Source organism: Carcharhinus amblyrhynchos, chromosome 17 (genome assembly GCF_965287045.1).
Source record: "Carcharhinus amblyrhynchos chromosome 17, sCarAmb.v2.hapA, whole genome shotgun sequence".
Lineage (NCBI taxonomy): Eukaryota > Metazoa > Chordata > Chondrichthyes > Carcharhiniformes > Carcharhinidae > Carcharhinus > Carcharhinus amblyrhynchos.
In genome coordinates, this window is record NC_137340.1 from 10,917,203 (window position 1) to 10,939,623 (window position 22,421).

General features: G+C 43.2%; 1 protein-coding gene across 5 annotated transcripts in view; it reads right to left on the bottom strand.

Moving 5' to 3' along the window:
- prkg1b (protein kinase cGMP-dependent 1b) overlaps positions 1 to 22,421 on the bottom strand; it is a 724,128-nt gene that overhangs the window by 32,352 nt on the left and 669,355 nt on the right. For all 5 annotated transcript variants that reach the window (XM_080205473.1, XM_080205469.1, XM_080205468.1 and 2 more), the window contains exons 10-11: positions 18,315 to 18,411; positions 58 to 197 (exon numbers count right to left, since the gene is read on the bottom strand). In XM_080205473.1, the coding sequence (XP_080061599.1) occupies positions 58 to 197; positions 18,315 to 18,411 (237 nt within the window). The remainder of the gene's footprint in view (positions 1 to 57; positions 198 to 18,314; positions 18,412 to 22,421) is intronic.

Consider the following 22,421-nt stretch of genomic DNA (forward strand, 5'->3'; position numbering starts at 1 on the left):
GTCTCAGTGTCCCAGTGTTTCTTTTATGTCCCAAGAGGTTATCTGATGGAAGTTTACCTCACAATGAAGTCCGAGTGAGCCTCCTGCATGATCTGCTTTTCCGATCGTATGTGCTCCTGTTGCCGGGTATCCACTATGTGACGCTTTTTCAGGATCTTCATTGCAAACGTTTTGGATTCCTCACTTTTTAATTGGACCTTAAAAAGAATAGACAAAGGAAGAGTTTGATTTGCACTTGAAAGTTAAAGCTATTTATTATTGTCACAAGTAGGCTTACATTAACGCTGCGCTGAAGTTACTGTGAAAATCCCCTAGTCGCCACACTCCGATGCCTGAGGGAGAACTTAGCGCGGCCAATGCACCTAACCAGCACGTCTTTCAGACTGTGGGAGGAAACCCACGCAGACATGGGGAGAATGTGCAGACTCTGCACAGACAGTGACCCAACCGGGGATCGAACCTGGGTCCCTGGTGCTATGAGGCAACAGTGCTAACCACTGTGCTACCCTTCAAAATGCCTCAGCTGCTTTTCCCAAGAGTCCCAATACTCTGGAATTTCATTTGTTCCTCTTTATCACAAACAGCATGTCTACAGTGTTCACTCTCCTTACTCCGCAAACAAAACTTCGATCCAGAAATAATCTCAAATCTTTGGCCACAAAGATGCTGATCCCTTGTGTGGTTCTTCTACCAGGAAGTTGGACAGCCTATTTTTAGGAATTTTTATTTGTTTAAGTGATAAGAGAGTCTGATATTTCTATCCAGCAGAGTTAAAGTTTAAAGCTGTCCAGCGTTCCTAGGCATCGCACAGACAGTGACCCAAGATCCAAGCTGGGAATTGAACTCTGGCCCTGCCACTGTGAGGCAGCACTGCTAACCTCTGTGCTGCCACGCTGCCCTAGTCCACCTCGGGATGCTATCAGATTAAAGGCCCTATTTGAATGCAAATTGTTGCTGTTATGAAAGCCACAAATACCATGGGGGATTAGCAATAGATCTACCAGTGGGCTTTGTGGAGTATTTAGTGAGTGAAAGCTTGCCCGATGGGAAACAGCCATTGTAAAGCCTGTGACCCTACCCAGAGCGGGGTTGTAGGTTGCGAGGTGAAGACTACCTGATTGAGAGCTACAGGTGTAGCCTCTTCCCTTGGTTCACAATAAAGCGTTGGTGACGGGAAAGTGCCATTTAGCTGAATTTCTACAGTTGTTACACCTATAATTAATAATCCCAGTCATATAATAAAGATTGCAGCCAACTTGGCTTTATTCCAAATGTGGCTTCTTCAGCTAAACTGCCAGACTGCCTTTCCACATATTTGTCTTTTACTTGTTATAACAACTGATTAATTAAACATTGATAACATGTTGCCATTAATATTAAAACATCCACATTTCAGTTCCCCATGTTTAATGAAAATATAGACTGTTAAAGTGAATTGGCAAGAATCATTAATACCTCAATGTCAAGTGTTATCACACTTTCGGTCAGATGATGGACACGACAGGTTTATTTTCAGCTTACAGTCAGCCCGTGGAATGGAGCCATACCGAGTGGAGTCCCTGGGACATACTGCTCGAAGAATAGCAGCTGCTTGGAGTGATTATAAAGCAACAATCTTGCCTCAGGATATCAATGAGAATTTCTAAAGCTTTCAGCTTTGCTCTTGCTGCTTGTTAGATCATCTGAACCCGTCAAATATCCCAAGGACTTCGAAACTTTCAGGTCATTATTTCAAATTAAAATATAAATGGGGAGAATTATTGCACAGGTCAGGGGGTTTCCCTCCAGAGGTTAAAGCTCTCTCCCCAAGTCCCTGTTACTTCTCTAGCTTTCTCCTTTATGTTATTTAAAAACTTCCTCTTTTTCCAAGCTTTTGATCATCTGTGTCAATTCCTTATGTGGCTTGGTAGAAAACTCTGTTTGATAATGTTGCACCTTGATATGTTTTATAATGTCAGACGTATGTCAACTTGATGCCACAAATTAAAACACAATTATGATTCCTCTCTTCAAGATCACACCTCAGAAACAACACCTCATCCTTATTGTGTGACTTTACCTAGCAAACATCAAGCTTTGTCATGACATATATTTTGTTCTTGGCGATTCTTGTACAGATTTCATAGAATCCCCACAGTACAGAAGGAGGCCACTCAACCCATCGAGCCTGCACTGACTACAATCCACCCAGGCCCCACTCCCGCAACCCCACATATTTATCCTAGCTAGCTCCCTGACACTAGGGTCAATTTACCATAGCCAATCAGCCTAATCTGCACATTGTTGAACTGTGGGAGGAAACCGGAGCACCCGGAGAAAACCCATGCAGACTTGGGGAGAATGTGCAAACTCCACACAGACCCGAGGTCGGAACCGAAGTCAGATTCTTGGCACTGTGAGGCAGCCGTGCTAACTAATGTGCCACTGTGCCGTCCACTTCCAAAACTATCTTTTCATTTACGGCTGAAATAATGTCCAACTCACAGGTTCTAATTACAAGTGTTAAACAATCACAGCAGTTGATGGTTATTCAGAAAATAATTTATGTGTCAATCTTTCCTTAATATGTTTGATTTGTGTCATGTGTTTACTTTCTCAGTATGAAGAACGCCAAATGTCTACTTTAACCTACCCAACCCATGAAGCAATCTGTGATCTTGTTCAATTGCTGTGGGCACTTACAGAAGTGTGTTAATTTGTTCGTGTTTAAATGTTTTTTTAAACTAATTCTCCTCCGTGACTTTGCTCTGTCTTAATTCCTGTGCTTTGTGCTCAGTTTTTTCTTTCCTTTAGGTTTCTATAATCCTCTGTGATTTCCATACCTCTCTTCAGCAAGAGCAGATAGACACCAATAGGAAAGACATTCAGCCAATCCATGTGAACCTTGGATCAGATAAGAGCCCGTGGTGTTGGAGCTGGTATATTGGCACGGATAGAGAATTGGCTAGCGGACAGGACACAGCGGTGGGGATAAGGGACACTTTTTCAAGATGGTGACCTGTAATCAGTGGGGTTCCACTGCTGAATGCTGAGACTGCAACTGTTTACAATATATGTGAATGACTTGGAGGGAGGAAACAAGTGGACTGTAGCCAAGTTTGCAGATGACACAGAATAGTTGGAAAGGAAAGTTGTGAGAGGGATGCAAACAGTTTACAATGAGGTAGTTAAGTAAGTGAGCAAAAATTTGGCAGATGGAGTATAATGCGGGAAAATGGGACATTATCAATTTTGGAAAGGAGAATAAAAGAACAGAACATTATTTAAAAGGAGAAAAACTGCAGAAAGCTGCACCACAAAGGGACTTGGGGGGGATTGTGCACAAAATGCAGAAGGGTACCATCAGGTGCATCAGGGAATCAGGAAGGTGAATGGAATGTTGGCCCTTATTTCAATAAGGATTGCTGTATAAGAACATGGAAGTCTTGCTGTAAGATACTGGTGAGACCACATCTGGAGTACCGAGAGTAACTTTGGTCCCCTTATTTGAGGAAAGATGTTGGCTGGAATTCTCTGGCTGTTAACGGCCCACCACTGCTGCTAGTGAGGACAGAGAATTAGGCGTTCAGCCAAATCTCCGTTCACAGAAGCAGAGAATCCCAGCTGTGGCAAGGCTGGAGATCCTGCCCATTATTTCATTGGAGGCAGTTTAGGCAAGGTTCACTGGGATTATCCCCGGGAAGGAAGTATTGTTTTATGAGCAAAAAATTAAAGAGGTTGGAACTCTACTCATTGGATTTTAGAAGAATGAGGGGTAATCTGATTAAAACATAGGGGTTTGACAGGGTAAATACTGAGAGAATATTTCCCCTCATGGGAGAATCTAGGAGCAGAGGGCATAATCTCGGAATAAAGGGGGGCCAATTTAAGACTGACATGAGGAGGAATTTCTTCGCTCAGAGGGTTGAGAGTCTTTGGAACGCTTTGCCACAGAGAGCTGTGGGGGCAGAGACGTTTTGTATTTTTAAGGTGGAGATAGATTGATTTTTGATCAGTAAAGGAATGGAAGGTTATGGGGAAAGGGCAGGAAAGTGGAGATGAAGAATGCTGGCTCAGCCCTGATCCGACTGATCACAATGAGGTAGGACACGCTCGAGGGGCCAAATGGCCTACTCCTGTTCCCATTTCTTGTAGTCTTATAGTTTGACAGCCATCATTTCCCTCTGTTACTGTCACTTCCGGTTTGTTTTTTTTAACCATCCTTGTTTGGTGGCAATCGTATTATTTTCTTTCCGACTTACATTCACATTATATGATAAAGATAAAACGCTGCCGATAGTGGAATCCGAAAGAAAAACAGGAAATTCTGGAGGAACTCGGCACGTCCGACAGCTCTGCTGGAGAGAGAATAGAGCCAAGTTCCGGGCATCCAGGTCCAAAACATTGGCTCTATTCTCTCTCCATAGGTGCTGTCAGACTTGCTGAGCTTCTCCAGCATTTTCTGTTTTGACTTAGAATACCCTAGAATCCCTACAGTACAGAAAGAGGCCATTTGGCCCATTGAGTCTGCACCGACCACAATCCCACTCAGCCCCTACCCCTATATCCCAACATATTACCCACTAATCCCTCTAACCTATGCATCTCAGGACACGAAGGGGCAATTTTAGCATGGCCAATCAACCTAACCCACACATCTTTGGACTGTGGGAGGAAACCGGAGCACCTGGAGAAAACCCACACAGACACAAGGAGAATGTGCAAACTCCACACAGACAGTGACCCAAGCCAGGAATCGAACCCAGGCCCCTGGAGCTGTGAAGCAGCAGTGCTAACCACTGTGCTACCGTGCTCCCCTGTTTTCATTCACATAATATGTCTTTGTTGCCTATTTCATGCCTCCTTCCCTAATATAAAAATGCACCATTTTCTGTCCTACATTGCAGCTCTTCCATTGCCACATTTCCTACTTGTTCCTCTAATTTTTGGCTATTTTAATGGAGCAACCTCCCATGTCTGTTTCTCCCTTCAGCTCCCTGCAGAATCCAAGCAAAACGATCGTTCTCTTCTTCAGCTGATGCTCAATATCTGCCGTTCCCCATCTCCAGGTAAGTGCTGAATCAGGAGGTGAGGGAACCGTTGAGCAAGAGGTCTGTGGACAAGCAGCTTAGCAACCGAGCAGTGAAAGTAGGGAATTGCGAGTAACGTGTTGGAGATCCGTACACAGTTAACCAAAATCCAATCTGCTTCTTATTTTGACGATGCGGTTCCTGCGTACAACTTTCACCATTATTTTTTATTTTTCAGTCTCAGGATGTGGGCTCGGCCAACATTTATTGCCCATCGCTACTTCCCCTGCTTTGATAGAAATGTGCGGTTTTCCAGGCCACTTCAGAAGAGTGTTACAAGACACCCGCAGTGGTGTGGGACTGAGTCACATCGGCCAGACTGAGTTAGATCAAACCCTAAAGGTCACTGGTAAACCAGTTTGGTTTTTGTGTCAATGATCCAATTGCTTCTTGGGCACTGCTGAATTGTTTTGAAGTGAGTACAGATTTATAGGTTGCCACAGTGGGATTTGAACTCACTCCCTGCACGATTAGTCCAGGAGCAAAACCATTACCCAGGCCGAGAAGTAACAAAGATGCCTGACCTCTGATCAAAAATCTGACCACACTGATCAAGTGGATCAGGTTAGCTCTGTTCCGTACCCTCCCCTTTCCTTCTCCCCTTTGTACTGCACGAACGTCGTGTTTTGTCTGTAATAGTACGCAATAAACAATTTTCACTGTGTCTCAATACATGTGACAATAATAAATCAAACCACAGACTCACAGGTATAATCAGCACGGATTAGAGATATTGGAGATAAACCAGTTCAGAATAACATGCAAATAAAAACAACATGCTGTTTGCATAACGACTTCAGGGTTATTAAGATACCTGAGCTTTTGATACTCGTGAATATTGTTATGACAGATGGTAGTTATGGATTGGAAATCTCCAGGTCACTATCATTGTGATAAATGATTGCTCACAGACTGTGCTGTTGTGAGTGTTCCATATTTAAAGCCATAAACACATTCTTCTATTGGAAAGCATTCTGGCATTAAGTGAGCCAGCATTAGCCAGACAACCTGCTGTTTACAGCTACATGGGTGGCAGGTGGCACAGTGGTTAGCACTGCTGCCTCACAGCGACAGAGACCCTGGTTCAATTCCGGCCTTGGGTGACTGTGTGGAGTTTGTACATTCTCCCTGTGTCTGCATGGGTTTCGTCCAGGTTTTCTCTGGTTTCCTCCCACATTCCAAAGATATTAGGTAGGTTGGCCATGCTAAATTAACCCTTACTATCAGGGGGATTAGCAGGTTACAGGGATAGAGCCTGGGTGGGATTGTTGGGCTGAATAGCCTCCTTCTGCATTATAGGGATTTTGATTCATTACCTTTCCATTTCAGAGGACGAAGCGGCAGCAACACTTGGAGTGATGCAGTAAGTCACCACTATTAATATGGGCTGTGTCCTCTGCTGGCTGGTAGTTTTCGCTGTTAGGTCATTCACGTGAGTGTCAGAAAATGAAACAGCTGCTATTTTTGAGCTGCTCGGCACCTAATAAGTGCCCCTAAAATTGGCACAAATGTGATAATAAAATCATCTGTGTGAGTCAAAGATTTGGAGGAGCCAAGGCAACTCAAGTAAACTGTGGTCTTGTCAAATGCTTGGGTCTGTTCATCAGCTGCTCAATACTGGACTGGGGGAATGTGGAGTGGCGGGGGGGGGTAGTGGTAAAGTTACAAGATCAACCAAGGTCACTGAAGGCAATGATAACGTGGGGGTCAATTTTCTAATAATGCCTCTGGTTGGGCATGAGTTGGTAATGTGGATTTAGTACAGTCCCATCACGTTTGTTTCTGTACAGCCAGCTACTTTCCAATAATAAGGTCCCAGTACTTACTGGTCCTAGCATTGAGAGTTTATGCTGGCTCTCAGTTCCTTTCGTATTGCCAAGGGATATTACGGGGATATTTGGGAATGGACATGGAGGAATTGCACTCTCCAAAACAGTCCCAGCTCCTATTTCCCATGCTGTAGGGAAAATATAGCCTTAAACCCTTAGCCTGAATTTTTTTTTAAGTTTATTTATTAGTCACAAGTAAGGCTTACTTTAACACTGCAATGAAGTTACTGTGAAATCTCCCTAGTCATCACACCCCAGTGCCTGTTTGGGTCAATGCACCTAACCAGCACATCTTTCAGAATGTGGGACAAAACCGGGGCATGTGGAGGTAACCCACGCAGACACCGGGAGAATGTGCAAGCTCCGCACAGACAGTGACCTAAGCCGGGAATCAATCCCGGGTCTCTGGCACTGTGAGGCAGCAGTGCTAACCACCATGCTGCCCTCAATAGGCAGAGTAACTGCTGAGAAACATTGCTGCCTTGGCTAGAGGAGGCCTCCACATCTGACCAAGAAGAGTTTGACTAGCGTAACAACACGTCAGCAGCTGGGTGGAGTGAAACAAGACCTGGATGCAATGCTGGGAGAGAGTGTCCACTCTGTAAGGCTGAGAAATGAAACTCCTTTTCACCTCACATCATTGTCAATGTCTGGGCTTGCAGTTTGTGGTGCTTAAGGGTGTAAAGCTGTGAGCTAAAGTTGGCACATATTCTTGTGCCTCAGAAGGCTATCTCGGACAAGACAGGATGGCTGGAAGGGGGTGCTCATGTAATGTCCTAGGCATTAAAACCAGCAATGCTGATGAGCAGAGAGGGAAACAATATTGGTGGGGTGTGCCAAATCTTGCAGTGGTGTCCCAAATCTTTGGGGGGTGGGGGGTGGTGATGGGGGCAGTGGCATAGAGTGAGATGCACTGGTCATGGAGATACTGATGTTTTGGAGGAAGGTGACAGGCTGCCGAGTGACATTCACTTATCCATTATAGTAAATGTCCCAGGGCACTTCACACAAGAGAACCAGTGTGTTCAAGGGAACAGAGTATAACATTAAGGTGGTGACCAAAGGAAGGAAGTAAATTTGCTGAAGGAAGTAGATTTTGAAGTTGGGATGTAGCAAAGTGGCAGGGTTTAATAAGAGCTTTCGGAATGTAGTATGAAAACAGCTAAAGACCTTCAAGGTTGCAAGTGGGAATGAAGCAGGCGAGAGCAAGAAGGGCAAGAAACATGAAATAGAGGATGGAGAAAATAATAGGACTTATGATACACCAACGTCCATGATTTAATGGCCTACACACTGCAGTATTAAAATAAATAGGTGAAAAGGGTAGATACATTCATTGTCATTTTGCAAAGCGTTAGTAACTTTCAATTGTAACTATTATTTAAGGAGAGAAGAACATTTTTTGCGTGCATGCCAGCTTTTTGGATATCTCCCATTGGTGCGTGGATTGATTACAATTAACTCTTTGAAAACCTGGCAAGTGGGCTAAGTGTAGTATAACAGAATAACCTTTGGCATAAAAACTCCATTTAACAAGTTACTGATATTTTCAACTGTGCACTGACTTCATCTTCTTAAGTACTGTACTTTCAAGACCATTAATGTTCATGATTAAAATCTTTCCATCCAATGCATGCCCTTCGGTTTAAAATCATACCAGCAGGGTTCCTAATGGTATAAAAATCCTGACAAATTCAGATTGAATATGAATGCCAGATGATCAATGTTCAGTGAACAAGGTTAATGAGGTCAAAAATGACGAATGATATTTTCACATTCCACAAGCGGGAAACTGAAAGCACTTGGTGTCAATGCTCGACATTGAGTGAGTGGGCAAAAATCTGACAGATGGAGTATAATGTAAGAAAATGTGAAATTAGTCACTTTGGCAGGAAGAATAAAAAGCTGAATATCAATTAAATGGAGAGTGGCTGAAGAATTCCAAGGTGCAGAGGGTTCTCGGTGTTTCAGTGTGAGAGTCACAAAACATTAGTGTGCAGAAAGAGCAAGTAATTAAGAAGGTTAATGTGATGCTATCTTTTCTTCTGAGAGGGATCGATCACAAAAAAAAGGATGTTATGCTTCAGTTATACAGGGCAGTGGTGAGACCACATTTCCAATATTGTGTGCAGTTTTGGTTTCCTTTTTTAAGGAAGGATGTAAATGCTTTGGAGACACTTCAGAGGAGGTTTATTAAATTGATACCTCTTGTACAGAAGGAGGTTGTTTCCACTGGAGTTTAGAAGAGTGAGGGGTGTCTTATTTGAAGTATATATGACCCTAAATGGCCTTGACAAGATGGACATGGAAATGATGTTTCCTCTGGTGAGTGAGTCCAGAATTGGGCAGATGTTTTAAAATTAGGGGTCGCCCTTTTAGGGCAGAGATGAAGATTGTTTTTTTCTTGGGAAGTTGAGAGACTTTGGAACTCTCTGCTTCAGAAAGCGGTAGAGGTGAGGTCAATGAATATTTTTAAGGTGGGGGTAGATGCTTGATAGATGAGGGATTCAAAAGTTATCGGGGTTAATGAACTTGAAACACAGTCAGATCAGCACAATCTTATCAAATGGTGGATGGAGCAGGTGAGTGGGGCTGAATGACCTACTTCTGCTCCTATTTTGTATGTTTGTAGATATTCCATGCATATTAAATACAAACGCCCAAAGTGACTGTGAGCTGGAGTCAGCCTACTTCCTCTCATCAGTTTGCAATAGAACAGAGACTAAAACCGCATTTCATTATTGGGGTAGACAATTGCAGCAATTAAATATATAACTGAAGTATGATACAAACATGTAATACATTTTATTGAGCTCTTCAGGCCATTTTTAATCCAGTTCCCGCAGCACTCGGTTGTTCTGCACCTTCCTTCCCTTTCATAACCCCAAAGCCCACCTTACTTGCTCCAATGCCCAGCCCATATCCCAGAACGTCTCTGAGGAGTACAATAGCAAGGCAACTAGTTGAACTAAAGATTAGATCAACCAGCTTTTGGCAAAAACCATCAAGGAAAGTATCTATGTGAGCCAGAATAGCCATTTTATCTTTTGTCATTGAGATACTTCCATTAATGGGTATGAGATTAAAAACTTCTATTTGGTGTCCGGTGCTCATCCGTATCAATGTGCAATCTCAAACCACCCAGAAATGAATGCTTATTCAATGGCACCTTAAGGTACATGCAGCATCAATGGAAAAAAAACTTACATAAGGTACAATAAACTATTAAAGAACAAAGAAAGTCTTTGAATATTCAGTTATAAATTTCAATTAATGAAATTAATTAAGAAAACTCCGGTGCATTTCTATTTATATTTTGATGGTAAAATAACAGACAGTAGGCTTTCAACTTGCTGCCTGAATGTAAGACTGGCTGCAGGTCATTCTAGAAAACATTCGATTCCATTTGTGTTTCTAATATAATGGGGCAGCACGGTAGCACAGCGGTTAGCACTGCTGCTTCACAGCTCCAGGGACCTGGGTTCGATTCCCGGCTCGGGTCACTATCTGTGTGGAGTTTGCATGTTCTCCTCATGTCTGCGTGGGTTTCCTCCGGGTGCTCCGGTTTCCTCCCACAGTCCAAAGATGAGAGGGTTAGGTTGATTGGCCATGCTAAAATTGCCCCTTAGGGTCCTAAGATGCTAAGGTTAGAGGGATTAGCGGGTAATAACATGTAAGGATATGAGGGTAGGGGCTGAGTGGGACTGTGGTCGGTGCAGACTCGATGGGCCTCCTTCTGCACTGGAGGGTTCTATGATTTGATTCTACGATTCGAATAGACAGCTGATCATGAAACTGGCTGTATGCATGGGTGGTAAAATAAAAACACAGCCCAAAAAGAGAGGGTGGGCAAAATGGAATATTGCAACGTCTTACTGAAAACGTACTAGTGTTGTGTTTTTATTGTGCTTCCGATACTGACTGCTTTGAAGCGGCGGTGGTAGTCTTTGTGCCACAGGAATGGCACAACAATTCTCTTGACAAGAAGATTCCTGAGCAAAATTGGTAATGTATGGAAATAAGACATTGAAGAGGCCTAGACATCTTAAAAGATCCAGAGATGAGGGGGTTGGACTATGAAGAGAGACTAAATAGACTGGGTCTGTACTCATTGGAGTTTAGAAGGATGAGGGGGGATCTTATAGAGACATATAAGATAATGAAAGGGATGGATAGGGTAGAGGTAGAGAGATTCTTCCCGCTCAGAAAGGACAGCAGGACTAGAGAGCACAGCCTCAAGATAAGCGGGGGGACAGTTTAAATCAAAGTTGAGGAGGAACTTCTTCACTCAAAGGGTGGTGAATCTCTGGAATTCTCTGCCCATTGAAGTGGTGGAGGCTACCTCGCTAAATATATTTAAGTCACGGGTAGATAGGTTTCTGATAGACAGGGGAATTAAGGGTTTTGGGGAGAAAGCAGGAAAGTGGAACTGATCCACTTCAGATCAGCCATGATCTTATTGAATGGCGGGTCAGGCTCGAAGGGCTAGATGGCCTACTCCTGCTCCTATTTCTTATGTTCTTATGGTCCTTAGCTTGAGAAGTTGGCATCATCTCAAGATCCTCTATTTTACTTGGATCGGGACAGATGCCAGGACCAGAATAAATAGAATTGAAGGAATTGATCTACTGTATGTTGATGTTGCATTTCAGGCTGTTTATTACATGTCATTGACTACGTCACTTGCATCAATAATTGCATATTATGATCATGTTCTTGCTTTGTTCTTTCCGAATAGCCAAATTATCTGTGATACAGAAACATGATGGTTCAGCGCATGCATCTTGGCTAACAAATAGCCTGAAAGGACGTCATGAGGCGGTGCGGTGGCACAATGGTTAGCACTGCTGTCTCACTGTGCCAGGGACCCAGGTCCAATTCCCACTTTGGCTCACTGCGTGTGTGGGTTTCCTCTGGTTTCCTCCCACAGTCCAAAGACATGTAGGTGTATTGGTCATGCTAATTTCTCCCTCAGTGTGCCTGAACAGGTGACAGAGCATGGCAACTAGGGGATTTTCACAGTAACTTCATTGCAGTGTTAATGTAAACCTACTTGTAGTACTAATAGATAAATAAACTTAAACATTAAAAACAGTTCGAATGGGGGTATGAAATGTAGTAAGCTCTTGGGATTTGTCTATGAGATGTATTAACTAATAACCTTGCTTGGCATCAAGCTTCAAAAAGAATTTTACATCTTCAAATCTCAGATTTAATTCTTTTAATGTGGGTATTTTTTTGAGGACAATGTTTCAAAGCTGTGTTTAAAAGTTGTGGATGGAGACGTACTCTCAATGATCCGCCCTCCTCTATGCCACATGTGATTCAGGTACATCAATCTGTGCACTCTTGTATTCTTCTGATGCTTCCATCCTTCTCCATTTTGTCGAGTTCAACCTTCAAATTGTTTTTAACTGGATGCTGCATTTACATGGTGGATCAATTGACTGACTTGCAGTCTCTTGCAGGTGTAATATTGCAACTCCCTTGAAAGTGCCAATCTATTTGAAACATTCTGAGTATTTTGATGTTAGGTTGAGAACTGAGATGGCAAGCGTAGTTTCTGAAGTTCATCTGCCTTGAGGTGCCTGACTGATTCCATGGCTAACGATTATTGACCTGCTGGGTAGACCTGCAATCTCTGTGTGTCTTTGGTTTCCACGATATAGAACATCTGTGACACCCAGAAGAATTGATTGTTCTTGCCCTTCAAGACTATGGATCCTACACACAAGATTAGATGGATGTTTCACAGCAGTAGGTTCTGTGTCTATGGATACATATCTTTTAGAATTTGCAGAGGTACTACGTTGGCATTTGCAACTGTGTCAATCTCGACAATTACAAATAGTTACCAGCTTTCTTTGGGCAGATAATTTGAATCTTGGCAGAAACATTGGTTAGTCTGATGTTTTCCACAAGATCGATGGTGTGAAACGTGGGTTCGCTGTTCTTCTTCTCATTGTGCACATTATCGTTATTTCCTCATTTGTAAGTAATCTTATTGTATGTTTCTGATGGGAAACCGAATGGTCATTCTTATTATCCATCGATATGATCTGTTTGGACCAGTGCATGGCTCTTTATAGCTGCATCAGTCTTTGTTCTAGTACACTATTGCTGCCAATGGCCCACTTTGCCACATACTTTGAAGAATCAGTGAAAGGCTGAGCATTTCCTTAGTGCCTGCAAAGGTCTGTATCTTCCACATCTTGCTAAGTTTACATGTTCTCGTGCATTCGCGAGGGTCACTTCTTTGAATAGCTTTTCAATGCCAAACAGTTTTGAGTTTGCCTAGCGGATCTTTCTGGAATGCTTTGTGGGAGTGGAAGCAATCACCAACTCAACAATGTTATCTGCTAACTCTGCTTCTCAAAAATTGCCACCTGCCCCCTTTCCTCAGATCTGCTGACAAAGTTGTCTATGGATTCTGTAGGCTGTTGTCAAAATGACATGAATTCTAGTCGATGAACGTGTAAGTTTAACCTGATACTGAACCAGGCTTTCAACGTCTTTACTTCTTTGGGGCTGTCAATCTTCCTCTATTAATCCTGATGTGTTCAGCCTCTTCATTCCCAATTGCTAAGTGAATTTTTATAGCTTGCTTGTCTGGTTCGGACATACCTGAATCAAAAATTAATTTCTCTGTGCTGTTTAAACATTTGGATAGTAGGTCAGCTGCCAACTGGGGAATTCTGTTGGACATTCTGATAATATCCCTTTGACCTTCCTTTTTCTGTAGCACTTGTGATGAGTGTCGCTGTAGCTGCTTTCAGGCACTGTTCTTAATCTTCACCTGCGACGATGAGTTGCGGTGGGAATGCACCTCTGAGTAATTGCATTTTTGCCTTTTATTCAACTTATTGTTCAGTAAGTCCCTGTTATAATTGCAATGTTTTACAATGGACTTGTTTGTTTTTATTATTTGACACTCCCTTTGCTTATCATATGATCCCTACACTGCAGAAGCAAGCCATTTGGCCCATCAAGTCTGCACTGACCACAATCCCACCCAGCCTCCATCCCCGCAGCCCTACATATTTAACCTGCTAGTCCTCCTGACACTAGGTGGCAACATAACATGGCCAATGAACCTAACTCGCACATCTTTGGACTGTGGGAGGAAACCGGAGCACCCGGAGGAAACTCACACAGACACGGGAGGAATGTGCCAACTCCACACAGACAGTGACCCGAGACTTGAATTGAACACACAGGTCCCTGGCAGCAGTACTAGCCACTGTGCCCACTGTACCGCTTGTCGTCGGTCCGGTCCAAGCCCTGGTCACTCACCTTTCCTGACCAAGCTAACGCGGCACTGATCCTCTCAACGCACTGTCCCACTTACAGAACCAACAGGTTGTGCGCTGCAATCTCACCACAAAGAATCTGTCTGCTTTTCAGCTCTTTACTTCAGCACTTGTGTCTCTAATGCATTTCTTTGGAGTTATGAAATTGCATTTCCGGCACTCTCTGACGCTGTAATTCTATTGCGTCTGACCAGAACATTGAGGGTTGTCTTATGTCATATACCAAGATCGAAGGTTGCTTACTACGTCATTTATATTATTATCACTCATCACCATGCTGTGTTACTATAATGACATAAAATTGTTACGTAAGACACAAGGCACCAGTCACTATTAAAGGTTTGGAGAAACATATTGTGGATTTATATATTTAGACTGGGCACTCAAGAACGGTCTTATATAACTGCATAGCTTGGAGGCATTCGAGCTGTGCACGTGTGCTCTGCTCAAAGCAAAAGTGAAACTAAGATTTCCTTCCTCATAACGTGATGCTGATATATATTAGAGGCTGATTACGACACTGAGATGTTCATTTAGGGCACTGGGGCCATCTTTTTGGAAGCATACTGCCAGTACAGTGCCTGGGTACAAGTGTTGGCAAATTGCAGACATACGCTCCTCCATTTTGCGTAGGTCTGCTTGCTGAGAGGATATTAAAATATGTTAAATTTGCATTTGCTGCACTGCGCATGAATTGCCCATTTCCCACCACAATTGGAGGACCATGTATTGCATTCATTGGTTCACATTGGTTGCACAGTAACTAATACTGATTAAGAGATTAATCTGAAATCATGACTAATAATACAGTCGAATGAGCTGCTAGCCATCCAAGGGGCTTCTAGAATGTGGTCGACCCAAATACAGCATAGGGGAATTTAAACCCACACGACGCAAAGGATGAGACTAAGAAGATTCCTGTGGATTGTGTGAAGGGATGGAATGATGCTTTCTTTGCCACAGAAAGAGAATAAACACAACAGATCACCCGGATGATGAATATGTGTTGCCCAACCACACACAAAAGTCTTTGAGGAATAGCTATTCCAATTTGACCAGAGGTCTCAAAATAATTCATTGTTTGACTCAATTTGATTTCCCAATATTTGTCTCTTTCATGGAAATCTCTGCGGGGAGAGCACTACTAATTAGAAACCACTCTAACCGTTCTGGTTAGGTGCCAGCCTTGGTTCAGTGGTTGCACGCTTAGCTCTCAGTAAGGAGGTTACGGGGTCAAGTCCCAGACTAGAGACCTGAGTACGTGATCCAGGCTGGCACATCAATGCAGCGATGACTGAATGATATGTCGCACAGGAGCCATCTTTCATTTGAGACATTAATTGTGGCCTCTTAAGCCCTCAGGATGATGTAAAAGAATCCATTATATATATTCTTCAAAGAAGAACATAATAGAATTCTCATTGCCCTGGCTAACGTTTCCCCTGCGATCAACATAACTAAACTGGATCATAGAATCATTGCAGTGTGTGGATCTTGAATAAATGACTGCCACATTTCCCAACATTGCAGCAATGATTACATTTCCAAAGCATCTCATGGCATGGCGCACCATGGGACACTCTGAGGAACCTGGAAGGTGTTAGACACACACAGGTTGTTTTTGTATAAAAATTGCATCCTGTCACTAGGGCAATGAATGTGATATTCAATGCACCAGAGAGAGTCTTCTGTAATTGAATGCAGCAACACAATGAATAAAACTGCCCAGCCATGTACTCATCATGTGACATCTTCTTTTATCACAGACAGTTCACAGGTCTGCGAGAGTTAAGTATTCACCTCTTGCTGCTCAACATGTTACCTTCGGAAGGTAGTCATGAGTTACTGGGAACACAGGGTGGGTCACCAGTAACAGGTGATGAAGGTACAGTCTGGAACACCCTATCAGGGAGGACTGGTGTTAAGCACAGGACAAACATTCATGTACCTCCTTCTTAACTAACAATGAGGTATAGAAGATACTTCATCAGTCAGCCAACTGACTCAGGGTCACACTGGAAGATGCATTTGGAGCAGGCATCCCATGTTTCCAAGTATTTAGCTTTGTTACTTGAAACCTCAGGGAACATATAATTGCAGCAAGTTATATGTATGGTCAATACTTCTCTGGAAGAAGAGCAGTATGTCACAATGTGATGATAGTGTCCGATTATATATAAATAAATATTTATGTTGAAGGGGACTGTTTTAATGTTACTTTTTTTTCTCCAGGTAGTCAGCATGTCTCATAGGAATACAGCTCAAGTGCTGGGAAAGAAGAATAATTTCTTATTTTAGGCATGCAGTGTTTACTAAGATAGAGCTAATGGATTCTTGTTTACAAAATAAAAGCTTCCCTGGGATTTTTGATTACAGGAATGGAATGTGGGTTTGGGTATGCAGGGTCATGTGATAATGGAAGGACCCAGGTTCGTAGCAGAATAAAACTGCTTTTAGTTCTGGTTGGGCTTGTTTAACAACAAAGGTCAACAAGCTGCACTCTCTATAAAATTTCTCTGAAAGCTTCCAGGCTGTTTACACTCATTATAACAAGTATATTTATGGTTGCTGACTATATCTGAAGTGCCGATGATCACCATGATGTGGAGATGCCAGTGTTGATTCAGGTGGGCACAGTTAGAAATCTCACAACATCAGCTAAGTCACCTGATGAAGGAGCAGCACTCCATAAGCTCGTGATTCCAAATAAGCCTGTTGGACTTTAACTGGTGTTGTGAAATTTCTTATTGTGTTTAAAGTGGTTTTAAGTCTGGAAGAAGAATGTTGCTTATGTGGAACTGAAACAGTGATATGTTAGAAATTAGACTTGTTTATTTTCATGTTTATATTTTGTTCGACTGTTAACAGTTATTTTACTTCATTTGTTAGAGTTATACCTAAACTGTGTTATTAAATGTTTGTTTTGCTATAAAGGATTGGTTATTTGTCAATGGAATCATTCCTGGAGTGAAACATCCCATCCTCGCAATTTTACCAAAATATAAAAATTGTTGGACTTCTATTGTAACTTGGGGTTCTGGTCTGGGACTCTAACATGGAATTGTTTGTATTGAGAGATTAAATATGGAGCAGAAGAGCTCTTTTTAATAAACGGGAGGACATTGTCTGAAGATTCATAAGTGGGTAATCTCAGTATGATCAATCTACACTGGAAATAAAGCACATTTCAGATGTGTGAGATGATATGCAGAAAGGTGATTAAAGCTGTTACCTGTGATCAATGAACTGCACCTTAGCTGACCTTTGAAAAGTCTCCTGCCAATTGTCTGGAATGGTCCAGTAGGCCAATTAGGTGTGGATGTCACTTTTTGGTTGTTGTTTTAATTTTCAGGAATGGTACAATAAGTTATTGATCTTGACTCTGATGAGCACTTCCTTCCCATGCAGCTCCTTGCTGAGGTGCAAATGGCTGTTTTTTCTTTACTGCACTGGGTGTTGGAAGGCTTTCTATGCCCCTGAGCCCTCTGGAATAATCTCCCCTGTAGTTTCTGCTCCTCTTCCCAATGTCACAAATTTGATGGCTAACTCATGCTTCTGTGTTTACTCAAAGGTTTACATTTTCCCAACAAAGAAGAAACCTTTTACCTTGGTAAACCCTCAGTATATTGGCATATTTCCCAAAAAATACCTCATTAAGAACACGTGTGAAGTAAGGAAAAAAACTTTAATCTTCACATCTTCAATATGTTTAAAAACTATTAACTATCTCAAGTAAGGGGTAAAATTGAATGTTTGAAAAACCAGCATTAACACATTATTATTCATGGACAATGCATTTTACATAAGAACATAAGAACATAAGAAATAGGAGCAGGAGTAGGCCATCTGCACAAAGGAAAACTCCCCCTCGGTATTGTGACAGTAAAGCTTGGACTGAAAATTCTGACTTCAGGCAACAACTGAAAACTAAATTATCTCTCACCTTTTTTTCATTATAACAGTTCAATTGTAGATCTTTGGTGATAAGGTTGTTTGAGATGATTCGAGGTCATAAAGGGTGCCGCATAAATTCACATCCCTTTTTTAGCATTAAGAATATAAGGCAGCTTTAGATGAGTTGCTTGCAAAAAAAAAATTGCACCTACCAGTTCAACTCTCCCAAATCCTCCAACTCCGAGCGTATCGATGATGTTGAAGTCACACAGCTTCAGGTTTGAAAAGAAGGCAGACTCGGCTTCATATCTAGATTTTGTCACATGGAAAAATGGAAAGTTCTTAGTTGCGATGAAACGACAACTCTGTAGCATTATTTTAGGGCGGGAGGGCATGGAGATGGATCTGTTGTCAGCTGCTTCATCAACTGAAGCCTAGGCTTTGTCACACAAGTCGACCATATTCCGGCCCCAGAAATCCAACACCAGAATGTTGACGCTCTGTAGTTTCTTGACATGCAATAAGTCAGGAAGTTTAACTTAGGATCTTGCTGATGACAAGCCTGGACAAGGCACATTCCCCTTTATGCGTCTCACTCCTTAATTTTGCTTTGGCAAATATATCTTGTAACAGATTTTAATGACCGATTATCTGAGGCAAGGGGAAGGAGACGAAGAGTATTTCGGATTTCCAAATCTCATTATCTGAGCTACCTCAAACCAATTTCTCATCCGCAGCTGGCACAGCTAATCCTGCTGAGACGGGGCTAGAAGTGGTAATTCTGTAAAAGCTGACAGAGGGAAACCCCAGCCAGTATTCCACCGGGAAACTCTTCACAGCAGATATCAGCAAGCGTTCCACTTTAGGATTGCATCCATTTTCCAAGAATTAGACAGAGCAAGTGTTTTTAGACTCTCGCTTATTTACGTTTAACACAGTTAGGGGGAGATGCCTTTTCTGAACTGACTGCCAACGTGTAAAAGTCAACATTTAACACTGCCAAAAGCGAATTACCTGAATTTAGAGCCTGACAGACGCACAGGAGAATGTAGAAGCCCCACATCCATTTACTAACCGGCACGCAGCACTAAAAATAGCAACATGTGGTGGTCCTGGTATGAGCAGAAACATTTTGATGATATGCACTCTGGATAGACATCTGGTGGCTAAAAAAAAAGGGGAACCACATGGTCTGAGGATTGATCTTTAACCCACTTTACTGCACGGTTCCAGCTGAAAAGCACCGAGAGAACTAGTCACTGTCTCACCTGGCTGCAGCGTTATAGAGTTATTTCCCCGGTTAATTGATCAGCATATTTTACTCAGATTCCACGGTCATGACAATGCACAAATCTCCCATGATAATCAGTAGATAATTACATTTAAAAGCTTTCTTGACAAAAGACTGATCAGTCTTTATACATAGTTTGAATCTGTGGGAGAGTATTTTGAAGCCCCCCCACTCCCCCTCACAGAGACAGACAGACAGACACACACACAGTTGACATTCATGAGGGGTAAACCACTGGACAACCCTAATCAGTCAGTAGATCCTTTCAATGCAAAAGATTGTGTTATGGATTATACAAAGGATTCTGTCACTTGTGGACGATCCTGGGTGGTGTACGTACCATGCAGGGTGCACACATTAGCCGAAAATGCAAGAGAAGTCCAGAGACATTAAAGTGATGCTCCACCTACACTCTCAGGTGGATGTGAAAGACCCCACTGCCTGAATTTTTAGAATGGCGGAGGCCAAGCAGGGGCTTCTGATGGAGATACCCACTCTCCCTCCAGTCTGCCCTCCTTCCCAGGTTTCAAACCCGGAGCTCTTATCCGTCCACCAGCCTTGAAATAGAGACCGGGCGAGAAATGGTCTTTGAGAGGCCATTAAGTCTAAGAGCCTCAAGTGGGGCAAGAGCAGCTTTCCATCCAAGACGCTGCCTGGCCTAGCAATGAATCGCTGTGAGGTCAGGGAGACGGGAATCCTGTGCATACAATTTCATGCCCTTCCGCTTCCCCTCCCCCAGTCATGGGGGGCATAAAACTTAATTTAATAAATTTAAGTTGAGACATTGATAGAATGCAAGACTGGGCGGAGAAGTGGCAGATGGCGTTTAACCCAGATAAGTGTGAAGTGATTCATTTTGGCAGGTCAAATGGGATGAAGGAATACAGTATTAATGGTAGAACTCTTGGCAGTGTGGAAGATCAGAAGGATCTTGGGGTCCGAGTTCATAGGACGCACAAAGCAGCTGCCTAGGTTGAAGCTGTGGTTAAGAAGGCGTATGGTGTACTGGCCTTCATCAATCGAGGAATGGAGTTTAGGAGTCGATAGATAATGTTGCAACTATATAAGACCCTGGTCAGACCCCACTTGGAGTACTGTGCTCGGTTCTGGTTGTCTCATTACAGGAAGGATGTGGAAGCCATAGAAAGGGTGCAGGGGTGATTTACAAGGGTGTTGCCTAGATTGGGGAGCATGCCTCATGAGGATAGGTTGAGTGTGCTGGGCCTTTTCTCCTTAGAGAGATGAAGGATGAGGGGTGACCTGATAGAAGTGTATAAGATGTTGAGAGGTATTGATCGAGTGGATAGTCAGAGGCTTTTTTCCACAGGTGAAATGATTGCCACAAGAGGATACAGGTTTAAGGTGCTGGGGAGTGGGTACAGAGGAGATGTCAGGGATAAGTTTTTCACTCAGAGATGAGTGGGTGCATGGAATGGGCTGCCGGCAACGGTGGTGGAGGTGGAATCGATAGGGTCTTTTAAGAAACTTTTAGATAAGTACGTGGAACTGAGTAAGATAGAGGGTTATAGGTAAGCCGAGTAATTTCTAAGGTAGGGACATGTTCGGCACAACTTTGTGGGCCGAAGGGCAAGTATTGTGCTGTAGTTTTTCTATGTTTCTATCTTTGGACTGTGGGAGCAAACTGGAGCACCTGGAGGAAACACACGCAGACACAGGGAGAACGTGCAAACTCCACGCAGACAGTGACGCAGGCCAGGATCGAACCTGGATCCCTGGTGCTGTGAGGCAGCAGTGCACCGTGCCGCCCAATGCGTTCCCTGTGCACTAACTCCCTGCCTTTCTCTGGAAATTGTCAGGGGATAATCAAAACCACTAAGCATCTCAGTGTTGTTTCTGACTCTGAGATGGACTTGATCCAAGACCACCCACTTCCACTTCTGCCCCTCCATTCACCTATCTGCTGATGAAACTCTTATCCTTGTCTTTAGTACCTCTAGACTGAATTATCCCAGTGTTCTCCTGGCTGGCCTCACTCCTACCACCGTACGGAAATCAGAGCCGCTCCACACAGGGTTTTCCAGCACTGGAGCTGGCTCTTCATTGGCTGCTGGTGGGAACTTCCGGAACCATTCAAGTCAACGCCATGTGCATTGGTCACCAGCTGCACCATTGGGAAACCCACCAGCAGGGCAGAAGATCCCGCTGATGGGAAGGGATGGAAAATCTTGGCCTTGAAGTTGTCAAAACCTCTGCTTTCTGTATTCTGGCTCACTCTAAATCCTGAGCATCTGTCATTCCTGTGTTCCGTGGCCTAGAATGGCTCCCAATGTCTTCACGTCAAAATTCTGATCTTGCTTTCAGATCCTGCCTTGGCCTCACCACTCAATTCCTCCTATAATCCTATAAACTTTCTGCATTTCTTCAATTCTGGTCTCTTGAGCATCCCCAACTGTGGGTTGCTGTGCATTCAGCTGCTTATCATAGTTTCCCAACAGTGCAGAGGGTGGCCATTTGGCCCATCGAGTCTGTACCAACAACAAGTCCACCCAGGCCCTATCCCCCTAACCCCATGTATTTCCCCTAGCTAGTGCCCCTAGGGGCAATTGATCATGGCCAATCAACCTAACCCACGCACTTTTGGAGTGTAGGAGGTAACCGGAGCACCCGGAGGAATCCCACGCAGACAGGGGGAGAATGCCTCTACTTTCTCAGAAGACTAAGGAAATTTGGCATGTCAGCCACGTTTTACAGATGCACCATAGAAAGCATTCTTTCTGGTTGTATCACAGCTTGGTATGGCTCCTGCTCTGCCCAAAATTGTAAGGAACTATGAAAGGTCGTGAATAGAGTCATTGAGGTTTACAGCATGGAAACAGGCCCTTCAGCCCAACTTGTCCATGCCACCCTTTCTTCTTAAAACCCGTAAAGCTCATCCCAATTGCCCGCATTTGGCCCATATTCCTCAATATCCATCTTACCCATGTAACTATCTAAATGCTTTTCAAAAGACAAAATTGTATCCATCTCTACAACTACCTCTAGCAGTTTGTTCCAGACACTCACCACC